General features: G+C 52.5%; 2 protein-coding genes across 3 annotated transcripts in view; both read right to left on the bottom strand.

Annotated features, from left to right (window-relative positions):
* Positions 1-1,803, bottom strand: part of C57H12orf43 (chromosome 57 C12orf43 homolog) — a 39,380-nt gene extending 37,577 nt beyond the window's left edge. The window contains exon 1 of the mRNA XM_076052599.1: positions 1,513-1,803. Coding sequence (XP_075908714.1) covers positions 1,513-1,723 — 211 coding nt within the window. The 5' untranslated portion in view covers positions 1,724-1,803. The remainder of the gene's footprint in view (positions 1-1,512) is intronic.
* A 6,179-nt stretch (positions 1,804-7,982) lies between these two features.
* The window catches only part of LOC116954953 (uncharacterized), a 29,659-nt gene continuing 23,350 nt past the window's right edge, over positions 7,983-14,291 (bottom strand). For both annotated transcript variants that reach the window (XM_032975827.2, XM_076052731.1), the window contains exons 12-13: positions 13,811-13,907; positions 7,983-11,129 (exon numbers count right to left, since the gene is read on the bottom strand). In XM_032975827.2, coding sequence (XP_032831718.1) covers positions 11,019-11,129; positions 13,811-13,907 — 208 coding nt within the window. In that variant the 3' untranslated portion in view covers positions 7,983-11,018. The remainder of the gene's footprint in view (positions 11,130-13,810; positions 13,908-14,291) is intronic.

Raw genomic sequence — 14,291 nt, 5'->3', positions numbered from 1 at the left:
TGAATGAGTTCTCTACCCCCCCCGTTATGAATGAGTTCTCTACCCCCCCCCGTTATGAATGAGTTCTCTACCCCCCCGTTATGAATGAGTTCTCTACCCCCCCGTTATGAATGAGTTCTCTACCCCCCCCCGTTATGAATGAGTTCTCTACTCCCCCCGTTATGAATGAGTTCTCTACCCCCCCGTTATGAATGAGTTCTCTACCCCCCCGTTATGAATGAGTTCTCTACCCCCCCGTTATGAATGAGTTCTCTACCCCTCCCCGTTATGAATGAGTTCTCTACCCCCCCGTTATGAATGAGTTCTCTACCCCCCCCCCGTTATGAATGAGTTCTCTACCCCCCCCCGTTATGAATGAGTTCTCTACCCCCCCGTTATGAATGAGTTCTCTACCCCCCCGTTATGAATGAGTTCTCTACCCCCCCCCCGTTATGAATGAGTTCTCTACCCCCCCCCCCGTTATGAATGAGTTCTCTACCCCCCCCCCCCGTTATGAATGAGTTCTCTACCCCCCCCGTTATGAATGAGTTCTCTACCCCTCCCGTTATGAATGAGTTCTCTACCCCCCGTTATGAATGAGTTCTCTACCCCCCCCCGTTATGAATGAGTTCTCTACCCCCCCCCCCGGTATGAATGAGTTCTCTACCCCCCCGTTATGAATGAGTTCTCTACCCCCCCCCCCCCCGTTATGAATGAGTTCTCTACCCCCCCCCCCCCCCCGTTATGAATGAGTTCTCTACCCCCCCCGTTATGAATGAGTTCTCTACCCCTCCCCGTTATGAATGAGTTCTCTACCCCCCCGTTATGAATGAGTTCTCTACCCCCCCCCGTTATGAATGAGTTCTCTACCCCCCCCCCCCCCCGGTATGAATGAGTTCTCTACCCCCCCCCCCGTTATGAATGAGTTCTCTACCCCCCCCCGGTATGAATGAGTTCTCTACCCCCCCCCCGGTATGAATGAGTTCTCTACCCCCCCGTTATGAATGAGTTCTCTACCCCCCCCCCGTTATGAATGAGTTCTCTACCCCCCCCCCCCGTTATGAATGAGTTCTCTACCCCCCCCCCCGTTATGAATGAGTTCTCTACCCCCCCGTTATGAATGAGTTCTCTACCCCCCCGTTATGAATGAGTTCTCTACCCCCCCCGTTATGAATGAGTTCTCTACCCCCCCCCGTTATGAATGAGTTCTCTACCCCCCCGTTATGAATGAGTTCTCTACCCCCCCGTTATGAATGAGTTCTCTACCCCTCCCCGTTATGAATGAGTTCTCTACCCCCCCGTTATGAATGAGTTCTCTACCCCCCCCCCGTTATGAATGAGTTCTCTACCCCCCCCCCGGTATGAATGAGTTCTCTACCCCCCGTTATGAATGAGTTCTCTACCCCCCCGTTATGAATGAGTTCTCTACCCCCCCCCCGTTATGAATGAGTTCTCTACCCCCCCCCGGTATGAATGAGTTCTCTACCCCCCCCCGCTCCACCCCCCACTGTCGCCCCCCTTCCTCAGCTGTACCGCGCGTCGACGTCGCCGTCACCGTCACCGCCGTCGCCGTCGCCGCACGGAACGCGTCCCCCACGCCGCTCGCCGCCTCGCGAAGCCGCTCCGCCTCCTCGGGGTCATCATCCTCCTCGTCCTCCTCTTCCACCTCGTCCACCTCGTCCTCCACCTCGTCCACCACCTCGTCCCGTACCCTCCCGCAAACTGACGACCATGAAGTCGCCATGTGCGCCCCACTGTAGTGGTAGCGGATGACGTCACCCCCTAGGTAACATGGCCACCACCACTGCTGTGCTAGAGAATGACGTCTCCCCCTAGGTAACATGGCCACCACCACTGCTGTGCTAGAGAATGACGTCTCCCCTAGGTAACATGGCCACCACCACTGCTCTGCTAGAGAATGACGTCTCCCCCTAGGTAACATGGCCACCACCTTTGCTGTGCTAGAGAATGACGTCTCCCCCTAGGTAACATGGCCACCACTACTGCTGTGCTAGAGAATGACGTCACCCCCTAGTTAACATGGCCACCACCACTGCAGTATGATAGAATGACGTCCCCCTAGGTAACATGGCCACCACTACTTCAGTTCTTAGAGTATGACGTCACCCCCTAGTTAACATGGCCGCCACCACCACTGAATGACGTCTCCCCTTAGGTAACATGGCCACCACCAATGCAGTGCCAGAGAATAACGTCATCCCCTTGGTAACATTGTTAGATGATGACGTCACCCACTAGTTAACATGGCCACCACCACTAAATGACGTCCCCCCTAGGTAACATGGCCACCACCAGTCTCGCCCCTTCACCTGATGAAGGCCGCTTGTGTTGTGGCCGAAACGTCGTGAGAATATTATTGTGTTATTTTATTTTATCAATTTATTATTTTATTCTCATTCTACGTGACTTTACCGAAAGAACCAAAGAAGATGGCCACCACCACTTCAGTGCCAGTGAATGACGTCACCAGTATTTGCTGTGCCTTTTTTTACACCTGATGAAGAAAGCTTGTCTTGCCTCCGAAACGTCGTGATTTAATTCAGTTGTCTTCATTTATTTTTATTTTATTTCGTACCTACGTGACTTTACCGAAAAAAACACAAAGAGTATGAATCCTTGCAATCACGAAAGCTTCTAGAACTATTTGTAATTACTGGCGAAACGTCGTATTCAGATTGTAAATGTCGCTTGGCTCTCCAACACAACCGTTGTGGCTGTACTAAGTAACGAATTGGCCACGTTCTGTTTACGTGACAAACCTTTTCTAATTGGCTGTGTCGGGTGGTGGCGGGTTTAACGACACATTTTTATATCTACGTGATCCAACCCCCCCCCGCCCCTAAAAAAAAACCCCTGTATTATAGATATTGGTTGCAAAAGCCTACCAGGTGTTAAATTGGGTCTTACCTTTAGTGAAATAAAACATAAATAGTTTGGTATCAAGCAACGCTCTTCGTTGTGCATTTAGTGGCATGGTTGGATGAAGGCCGCTTGTGTTGTGGCCGAAACGTCGTGGTTTTTGTTGTTTTATTTTTTACCTACGTGACTTTACCGAATAGAACCAAAGAGTTATGGATCCTTGCAGTCACGAAAGCTTTAAATCTAGAATGGTTGGACGTGATCGCCACTACTCATAGCCGGCAGTACTAGCCTGTGGCAATAGGGGGCGGATGCGTGACTGAGCCTCGTCTTCAAGGACCTTCGTCACCCCGATGGCAGCTGTCCACGACCTTTTTGGCACCAGGGACCGGTTTCGTGGAAGACAATTTTTTTCACGGACCAGGGGGGGTTCATCATTGGGTCTTTCCCCCTTTTCAGAGAAGCTCTCCAGCTACGCTTTGTTTGTTACTCATTGTGGCTACTAGGGGTTAGAGCTTGTGGGCTTACTCATTGTGGCTAATAGGGGTTAGAGCTTGTGGGCTTACTCATTGTGGCTACTAGGGGTTAGAGCTTGTGGGCTTACTCCTTGTGGCTACTAGGGGTTAGAGCTTGTGGGCTTACTCATTGTGGCTACTAGGGGTTAGAGCTTGTGGGCTAACTCATGTAGGCTACTAGGGGTTATAGCTTGTGGGCTTTCTCCTTGTGGCTACTAGGGGTTATAGCTTGTGGGCTTTCTCCTTGTGGCTACTAGGGGTTAGAGCTTGTGGGTTTTCTCCTTGTGGCTACTAGGGGTTAGAGCTTGTGGGCTTACTCATTGTGGCTACTAGGAGTTAGAGCTTGTGGGCTTACTCATTGTGGCTACTAGGGGTTAGAGCTTGTGGGCTTACTCATTGTGGCTACTAGGGGTTAGAGCTTGTGGGCTAACTCATGTAGGCTACTAGGGGTTATAGCTTGTGGGCTTTCTCCTTGTGGCTACTAGGGGTTAGAGCTTGTGGGCTTTCTCCTTGTGGCTACTAGGGGTTAGAGCTTGTGGGCTTACTCATTGTGGCTACTAGGAGTTAGAGCTTGTGGGCTTACTCATTGTGGCTACTCGGGGTTAGAGCTTGTGGGCTTACTCCTTGTGGCTACTAGGGGTCAGCTTGTGGGCTTACTCATTGTGGCTACTAGGGTCAGCTTGTGGGCTTACTCATTGTGGCTACTAGGGGGTTAGAGCTTGTGGGCTTACTCATTGTGGCTACTAGGGGTTAGAGCTTGTTGGCTTACTCATTGTGGCTACTAGGGGTTAGAGCTTGTGGGCTTACTCATTGTGGCTACTAGGGGTTAGAGCTTGTGGGCTTACTCATAGTGGCTACTAGGGGTTAGAGCTTGTGGGCTTACTCATTGTGGCTACTAGGGGTTCGAGCTTGTGGGCTTACTCATTGTGGCTACTAGGGGTTAGAGCTTGTGGGCTTACTCATTGTGGCTACTAGGGGGTTAGAGCTTGTGGGCTTACTCATTGTGGCTACTAGGGGTTAGAGCTTGTGGGCTTACTCATTTTGGCTACTAGGGGTTAGAGCTTGTGGGCTTACTCATTGTGGCTACTAGGGGTCAGCTTGTGGGCTTACTCATTGTGGCTACTAGGGGGTTAGAGCTTGTGGGCTTACTCATTGTGGCTACTAGGGGTTAGAGCTTGTGGGCTTACTCATTGTGGCTACTAGGGGGTTAGAGCTTGTGGGCTTACTCCTTGTGGCTACTAGGGGTTAGAGCTTGTGGGCTTACTCATTGTGGCTACTAGGGGGTTAGAGCTTGTGGGCTTACTCATTGTGGCTACTAGGGGTTAGAGCTTGTGGGCTTACTCATTGTGGCTACAAGGGGTTAGAGCTTGTGGGCTTACCAACACTGTGACTGAGACGAGTGTGCAGTGCGGGAAAGAGGCGCGGACGGAAGTGATAAATAATAAAATAATGGAGGGCGGGCCACGTGCGGACTCACCGCTCTCACCTCCTGCTGCTGTGCGGCCCGGTTCCTGACGGGCCACGGGACCGGTACCGGTCCGCGGCCCGGGGGTTGGGGACCCCTGCACTATGGGATAGCGGACCCAGGAACCCAGACCCCAGGAGAGGGCTGGGGGATGACGTCACCCTCCCAGGACCTGGTGGAAGGTTCTGGAAAGAAGGCGTGGCTGGGGCGGAGCGAGACACGGACTCTGTATAAAAGCCGGACCTCAGAACGGTCCGGGCAGTCATCGTCCGGCCGAAGAGCATCCTGGAGCCCTGAAGAGAAGATCCCAATGGGCAGAGCCGACCACCTGGCTAGGGTCGGCTCGAGCTTGTACCAGCGAAAGCTCCAGCTTATAGCCAGTGAAGATTCACGGGAAGGCTCAAGCCCCAGCAGTGTCGGCGTAGTGATAGCTCGTGAGAGACGAGCTGGCCCGGAGGGACTACCTCCAGAGAGTATCGGGTGGAAGGGGCCCCTTTTTATGTTGCAGCTTGTAGATGTTCTAATAAACGTGTTGTCTCAGAGCAAGCTTTCTCCAGTTTATTACCCCACTACAATTGCAAGGCCTTGGGTGTGGCCCCTGGCGTACCCACCCCGTGCTGTAAAACCCCCAATGGTTGGCAAATAACGCGTGGCGGCCCTCGCACGGCTGACGGTAATGTCTCATCGGCAAAAGCGGGGCCTCCCCCACCGCCGCCGCCGCTCTGAAGTTGAGCGAAGAACGCGTGGCCTAAGGGGGGATGGAGAGGGCCATGCACACACACTGGTGGTCTCACACACACACACTGGTGGTCTCACACACACACACTGGTGGTCTCACACACACACACTGGTGGTCTCACACACACACACTGGTGGTCTCACACACACACACTGGTGGTCTCACACACACACACACTGGTGGTCACACACACACACACACACTGGTGGTCTCACACACACACACTGGTGGTCTCACACACACACACACTGGTGGTCACACACACACACACACTGGTGGTCTCACACACACACACACACTGGTGGTCTCACACACACACACACTGGTGGTCTCACACACACACACACTGGTGGTCTCACACACACACACACTGGTGGTCTCACACACACACACTGGTGGTCTCACACACACACACACACTGGTGGTCTCACACACACACACTGGTGGTCTCACACACACACACTGGTGGTCACACACACACACACTGGTGGTCTCACACACACACACTGGTGGTCTCACACACACACACACTGGTGGTCTCACACACACACACACTGGTGGTCACACACACACACACACTGGTGGTCACACACACACACACTGGTGGTCTCACACACACACACACTGGTGGTCTCACACACACACACACACTGGTGGTCTCACACACACACACTGGTGGTCTCACACACACACACTGGTGGTCTCACACACACACACACTGGTGGTCTCACACACACACACACACTGGTGGTCTCACACACACACACACTGGTGGTCTCACACACACACTGGTGGTCTCACACACACACTGGTGGTCACACACACACACACTGGTGGTCTCACACACACACACACACTGGTGGTCTCACACACACACACTGGTGGTCTCACACACACACACTGGTGGTCTCACACACACACACACTGGTGGTCTCACACACACACACACACTGGTGGTCTCACACACACACACACTGGTGGTCTCACACACACACACACACTGGTGGTCTCACACACACTAGTGGTCTCACACACACACTGGTGGTCTCACACACACACACACTGGTGGTCTCACACACACACACACACTGGTGGTCTCACACACACACACACTGGCGGTCACACACACACACTGGTGGTCTCACACACACACACTGGTGGTCTCACACACACACACTGGTGGTCTCACACACACACTGGTGGTCTCACACACACACACTGGTGGTCTCACACACACACACACTGATGGTCTCACACACACACTGGCGGTCACACACACACACTGGTGGTCTCACACACACACACACTGGTGGTCACACACACACACTGGTGGTCTCACACACACACACACTGGTGGTCTCACACACACACTGGCGGTCACACACACACTGGCGGTCACACACACACTGATGGTCTCACACACACACACACTGGTGGTTCCACACACACACTGGTGGTCTCACACACACACTAGTGGTCTCACACACACACACTGGCGGTCACACACACACTGATGGTCTCACACACACACACACACTGGTGGTCTCACACACACACACTGGTGGTCTCACACACACACTAGTGGTCTCACACACACACACTGGTGGTCTCATGCCTGGGGTTGCCTTCTTTCAACACGCCACTCGGAATGATTCAACTGACGCGTTCGTTTACTTGAATGTGTTTGCTCAAACTGGAAGCCGTAAAAGTGAACGGGCCGCGGCCCAGCTCATGGCAGGCGACATCGGCACATGCACTGCGAGAAGCTCCAGAACGGCCAGGTTCATATTGTCCAATAGGTCACAGTAGTGGGCACTGTGATTAGGGCCCACTCACGCACCCACTCACCCAGCCACTCACTCATCCACCCACTCACTCACCCAGCCACCCACTCCCTCACCCAGCCATTTACTCAGCCACCCACTCACCCAGCCACCTACTCATTCACCCATACACCCACTCATTCACCCACCAGGGCCGGATTATCCAATACTGCACAGTAGGGGACACTGTGCCCAGGGCCCACTCACGCACCCACTCACCCAGCCACCTACTCACCCAGCCACCAACTCACCCAGCCACTCAATCACCCAGCCACCCACTCAGCCACCTACTCACCCAGCCACCCACTCACCCAGCAACTCAATCACCCATCCACCCACTCACCCATCTACCAGGACCGGATTATCCAATAGGCCACAGTAGTAGGCACTGTACCCAGGGCCTACGAAAAACATGTTGAGCATGTTGTCTGTATGATTAAAAAAATGTTACTAAGATGTCTTATTCAATAAATATATTTATATACCAAGTATAAGCAAAGTGTTATACACAAAGAGGCAGAGTCATGGCAATGTCAATCTTTTTTTTCATAAGGTGAGAGAAATTGACACCGGAGATGACCTTTTCGAGATTTTTTTTCATTGAAATAATCAGCAAATAACATCTTCAAATTGCGTTTTTTTCCACACAATCTCATTCTCAATTGAGAGTAGCGCAGCACAAGGATAAGACGTGAACCACTGAAGTTGTCACTGCAGGCCTAAGAAACAGAAGTGCCTCGGGCCTAACAAGAACCTTAGTGCGGCCCTGCCAGAAGCAGCGCTACTCAGATACACACCGCTAACCCTCAACCAGAATAGAAAAGAAGTAGGAAGAAGAAAAACGTGCACACGCATGGCTTCTCCGACGCAAGGTCGAACACTTTTAACGCCGGTTTTGCCTCCAAATATGTTTTGATCAAATTTGGCCGGTTTTATATCTCGACATCTGTGAAGAAAGAGCATTTATTTGCTCATCGGATTCCTCCAGCATACATGTTCTGATTGTGATATGGGAGGGCAAAAGACGCTCACAAGCCATGCAACTTTTATTACTTGAAAAGCATCTACATGGAATCGTCACGATGATAGTTATCATTGGGTTTGCTGGACCATACTTCACCACGCTGGTCAGTGCAGGATGGCGATGGGACGTAGGGTGTCCGGGAACGGCCAACAGCAATATCACTCGCCACTCACTGTGGCCGTGACCAAGGGGGCAATCGAAATTGGGTTGCTGGGTTCGTGTCGCGTTTCGCTAATCACCCGCTGCGCGACCGGCTGAACCATCGTGAGCATGCATGACTCTGAACTCATGTTGGGTGTGGCCACGGTGACTGAGATGTTAACTACCTCGCCTGCTGTACAGGAGTTCGTGGGTTCGATCCCGACCTTGACAATGCCTACTCTATATTTGGAGTTTGCGTGTCTCTCTCTCTCTCTCGATCATCATCACGGTGGCTAGGAGATGTTAACTACCTCGCCTGGTATACAGGAGATCGTGGGTTCGAACCCGACCCTAACGCCCGCTGTATATTTGAAGTTTGAGTGTCTCTCTCCCCGTGAGCACGTGGTTATTCCCTCCACATTTTATAAACGTGCGTTTAGACTATTTGGCTGCTATATTATTTTACGTGATAAGCGAGCTACCATTTGAGGCCAGGTCGCTTCTGAATAAATAGCTACGTAGCTCAGTGGGTTTCACCCGGCAAAATAAAAAAATAATTTAGTTCATGATGATGATCAATTTCTACCGATCCAGAATCGGTGTCAAATTTATGACGTTTAATCGCATGAAAATTCAAGAGACCGGCTTTTAATCGCATTTGCAAGCGTGACCTGGGTAAAAGCGAAATGTCATTGTCGATGGACACAAAATGTAACTCGTGAGCATGCTTCGCACTGACAAAATCTCCACTCTGTAAGACGTTTTCCTACTTGCTACGTTGCAGCAAACGATTCGGGGAATCGCGGGGGTTGGGATTCGCGATTCCATTCAAGATTCTACCGCACATCCCTGACGCGTGGTGAATTTATCGGCCACTCGTGCGTGTGCTGCAGGCGTCGTGGCTGACCGTCCGCGTGCGACGTACACAACAAATCAATTCGACAGAGGAAGAACAAAAAGAAATCGCTCGCGGCAGGCTTGGGTTGGACGAAAAGCAGTTGCATAACTTTTAAGTTATATTCGTTTCCGAATAGATGCAGAGCAACGCTTCAGAACAATGAAGGATCCATAATACCCTGGCTTGCCACGAGGGGACGCGGTACAGCAAGTGTGGAGCCATCTCCATCTGTCCCATCTGCGTAAGGGATAGAGCGTAGGTACCACCCTCGCATCCGCGTGAGTTTTCACCAGGTGCGCTGGTTTGCTGCCATACTAATAAACACTCAGAACGGTAATAATAAAGGTTTTTGAGTACGGCGTAATTACATCCAGCACCATCCGGCGATTTGCCAGAATATTTTGCCAAATTGTAAATGTTGTGGATTTACTCTCCAACACACCGGTGGGCTGAAGCAGTAAACTAATTGGCACGCGTTGTTCACGTGACAAACCTTACTGGCTGTGTCGGGCGGTGGAGGGTTGCGACACATTTAGACTTACGCGATCTCACCCAAGAACATTTATTCGGAATGATATTGGTCACGAAAGACTGCTGCGTGTTAAACCGACTCAAAATATTTGGCTCAAAATACCTCAATCTATACGCACCTCCGTGTCTTTGCGGATTGCGCAGCGATCAGTGAGACCGCGGTTTGCAAGAATAACTTGACTATAAAAAAAAACAAAATTCTCATTATCACTATTGCAAATAATATAAACGTTTAAAACACCATGACAAAAGTAATGGAAACTTACATCGTGGTAATCATCACTTGATTGTGCCCTCCGTACCGCCGATTAGCATGGTTGGCTACGTACGGTGTGAAAGAAGTCCCAACGTACGTACACACACATACAATGTGACATCTTATCGCGGCAGCATTGTCGAGAAGGTGACGTTCGACATATTCGGGTGGGCTGTGGGGTGGCTACTACAAAACAACAGTTCCTTTGGCTTAGACCGCGTGAATAGAATTGTCAAGCCCCACCACCACCCGACTCAGCCAATTAGCAAGGCTTTTGTCACGTAAACAAAACGTGCCCACTCCTTGCGTTGTATCCGGGATTGTGCTGCTGGTGTTTGTGTGTTGGGGAGAGAGGAACCCACGACATTTAAAATGTGAGTCTTAGTGACGTTTCGCCAGGGCGACTGCAACCGGCTTCATCAGGTGACTTTGCCAGAATTGTGAAGATGTCCTCCTGTTTCCCGTCTTAAAAATAGAGTGAAGGTAATGTCATCACTCGTGAGCCTATCAGGTGCGAAGATCAGAAAAGGGGGCGGGGTCACGTAGTCACATACATTACAGTGGGTCACGTTACTCCGGTTGGATTCGTCAGAGTTAATCAACATACAAATGGAATATGTTAATCGGAGACTATGCAGTACGGTACATGTTACCAGGTTGGATCAGTCACGGTGAATCAATGTTTGGTTCCCTGCCTAGGCATGCGATTAAAAACGGTGTTTGCATACGATAGCCTGACTTGGCATGCGATTAACGGGGGGGGGTGGCTAGTAGTAAACATCCGAGGAGGAGGACTTGTCATTCTTGAACACGGGGTTGGTGAAGGTTACCGGTTCAATGTCCCCGTACGGATTATTTCCCTTCGCCAGCGATTTCTCCTGCAAGCAAAAAGAACAAAGGAACAAACGAAGCCTTTTTTTTTTCCCGTGAACGCTTTTGCGTTTTAACGGTGATCGTTTACATCGTCGTCGTCGTCGTCACGAAACAAACCGACGATTTTCCCCAGGTGCTCCCAGCGAGACAGGCGAGACAGGGGAGACAGGTGAGTCAAGCGAGACAGGTGAGTCAGGTGAGTCAAGCGAGACAGGTGAGTCAGGCGAGTCAGGCGAGACAGGAGAGACAGGGGAGACAGGTGAGACAGGAGAGACAGGGGAGACAGGAGAGACAGGGGAGACAGGAGAGACAGGGGAGACAGGTGAGTCAGGCGAGCCAGGCGAGACAGGTGAGACAGGGGAGACAGGTGAGTCAGGGGAGACAGGTGAGTCAGGGGAGACAGGTGAGTCAGGCGAGACAGGTGAGACAGGAGAGACAGGGGAGACAGGAGAGACAGGGGAGACAGGTGAGTCAGGGGAGACAGGTGAGTCAGGCGAGACAGGCGAGACAGGTGAGACAGGAGAGACAGGTGAGACAGGTGAGACAGGAGAGACAGGGGAGACAGGAGAGACAGGGGAGACAGGAGAGACAGGGGAGACAGGAGAGACAGGGGAGACAGGTGAGTCAGGCGAGACAGGCGAGACAGGTGAGACAGGAGAGACAGGTGAGACAGGAGAGACAGGGGAGACAGGAGAGACAGGGGAGACAGGAGAGACAGGAGAGACAGGGGAGACAGGTGAGACAGGAGAGACAGGAGAGACAGGGGAGACAGGAGAGACAGGGGAGACAGGAGAGACAGGTGAGACAGGAGAGACAGGGGAGACAGGTGAGACAGGAGAGACAGGAGAGACAGGGGAGACAGGAGAGACAGGGGAGACAGGAGAGACAGGGGAGACAGGAGAGACAGGGGAGACAGGTGAGACAGGCGAGACAGGTGAGGCAGGAGAGACAGGTGAGACAGGAGAGACAGGGGAGACAGGTGAGACAGGAGAGACAGGAGAGACAGGTGAGACAGGTGAGGCAGGAGAGACAGGAGAGACAGGAGAGACAGGGGAGACAGGTGAGACAGGAGAGACAGGGGAGACAGGAGAGACAGGGGAGACAGGTGAGACAGGAGAGACAGGGGAGACAGGAGAGACAGGGGAGACAGGAGAGACAGGGGAGACAGGGGAGACAGGAGAGACAGGGGAGACAGGTGAGACAGGAGAGACAGGAGAGACAGGAGAGACAGGTGAGTCAGGAGAGACAGGGGAGACAGGAGAGACAGGCGAGACAGGTGAGACAGGAGAGACAGGTGAGACAGGAGAGACAGGTGAGTCAGGCGAGTCAGGTGAGTCAGGTGAGTCAGGCGAGTCAGGTGAGTCAAGCGAGACAGGTGAGTCAGGCGAGTCAGGCGAGTCAGGCGAGACAGGAGAGACAGGTGAGTCAGGTGAGTCAGGTGAGTCAGGCGAGTCAGGTGAGTCAGGTGAGTCAGGCGAGTCAGGTGAGTCAAGCGAGACAGGTGAGTCAGGCGAGTCAGGCGAGTCAGGCGAGACAGGAGAGACAGGTGAGTCAGGTGAGTCAGGTGAGTCAAGCGAGACAGGTGAGTCAGGCGAGACAGGTGAGTCAGGTGAGTCAGGTGAGACAGGGGAGACAGGTGAGTCAGGTGAGTCAGGCGAGTCAGGTGAGACAGGTGAGTCAGGAGAGACAGGGGAGACAGGTGAGTCAGGCGAGACAGGCGAGGCAGTCGAGGCAGTCGAGGCGCCGCCACCAACCGCCCAACAGAGACGGTGGTGGCACCGCATTGGGGCCGTGCTTTCGGGGATGCGCTTCTGCGGCCGTCTGGAACGCCGCTCTTACTCCCGATATTAGCAGGCCGCTGGAGCGATGCACTTTTCAATCGTCTAGATTTGACAAACTCATTTCGCTAGGTCTGCTTTCTTAGTTTGTTCTCCTTCCCGCGGCCCCTCCGACAGGCACGGTTGGTTTTGCTACGTACGGTGCGAAAGAAGTCCGTCAGACATACGTACGAAAAGCGTCGCTCGCTGTACGGAACGGCCGCCCGTGTGTGTGGAGCGGTGGTGCAGCGGTTAGTGCTACGCTGCACTCCGAACCTGGCGACCCGGGTTCGATTCCCGCTCACGGTCAACACCGGTGACGATTGTCTGAACCGGTCCTGGGCCTTCCCTTAGGTGGACTCAGCCTCAAATGAGTACCCGGTGTGTCGGGTAAGCACCACCACTAGGGAGACAAAGGTGGTCGGGCGTGGTGCTGGCCACCCACTCGCTTTGTGTGCCGTGCCGGCCTTCATAGCTGCTGCTCGCTAGCAGCACTTGCCCCAAGAGTCTGTTAAGGCTACACGGGAGATCTTTGTCTTTCTGAATGCTCATTTGAGAGATAAACAAGTAACTGACTTCTGATCTCTATTGGCATTAAACGGTATAAAAAAAGAATAATAATAACGATGTTAATTTGATGTCGTCCTTCATGCAAAGTGCATCTTTCACAATCGCCGGGGAACTATCAACGGCTTGCCCGAGCTCTGCCGTCCTCCACACATCCGTCTGTCGAACGTGTTGCTCGCCAACAGCACTTGCCCCGACGGTGCGTTAAGGCCACAACACGTGGGGGGGAGGATCCTTGTCTTTGTTTTGCGTGCACGCGCGCGTGCGTGAGATGCGGCGAGTATCGTGGTGCATCACCGTACGTCGCTGACGTGCGAGCGGAGCGACTTGGAGTGCGCTCGGTACGAGATGCGGAAATTCGAAGAGCTCGTTAAGTCACCCCCTTTCGTGGCATGCTTCCTGAGAGGAAAGAAAAAAATAAACGCAAACAAAAATCCATTTAAAACTCGTGCCTGAGTTTCGGTGTTTTTTTGGAACTGTATTTAAAAAAAACAACAACAACAACAACAAATATTCACACGGGGAGACGCAGTCTCGATTGTCTTTTTCCTTCACCCAAGGTGCTCCACAGCAAGGCGATGTCCACACTTTAAGAGTTGTAAGGAACCCAACGGAGTCAATTTAATCGGTTCGTTTATTTTTTTTTTTAAAAACGGCTGCAGCGGACAAAGAGGCGCGAGTTCGGGAAGCCTCAAAAGAGCCGCGGGCCACGCGGCTCCGGACCCGCAGGCCGCCGACCTCCTGCCGAGAAACGCGCGGCGCCGATTCCTAAACGTGGAGGGG

The sequence above is a fragment of the Petromyzon marinus genome, chromosome 57, assembly GCF_048934315.1.
Source record: "Petromyzon marinus isolate PM22_M1 ecotype Great Lakes invasive population chromosome 57, UKy_Petmar_22M1.pri1.0, whole genome shotgun sequence".
In the NCBI taxonomy this organism is placed as follows: Eukaryota; Metazoa; Chordata; class Hyperoartia; order Petromyzontiformes; family Petromyzontidae; genus Petromyzon; species Petromyzon marinus.
Note: the sequence above shows the minus strand (reverse complement) of the source record. Positions and strands in the feature narration are given on the sequence as shown.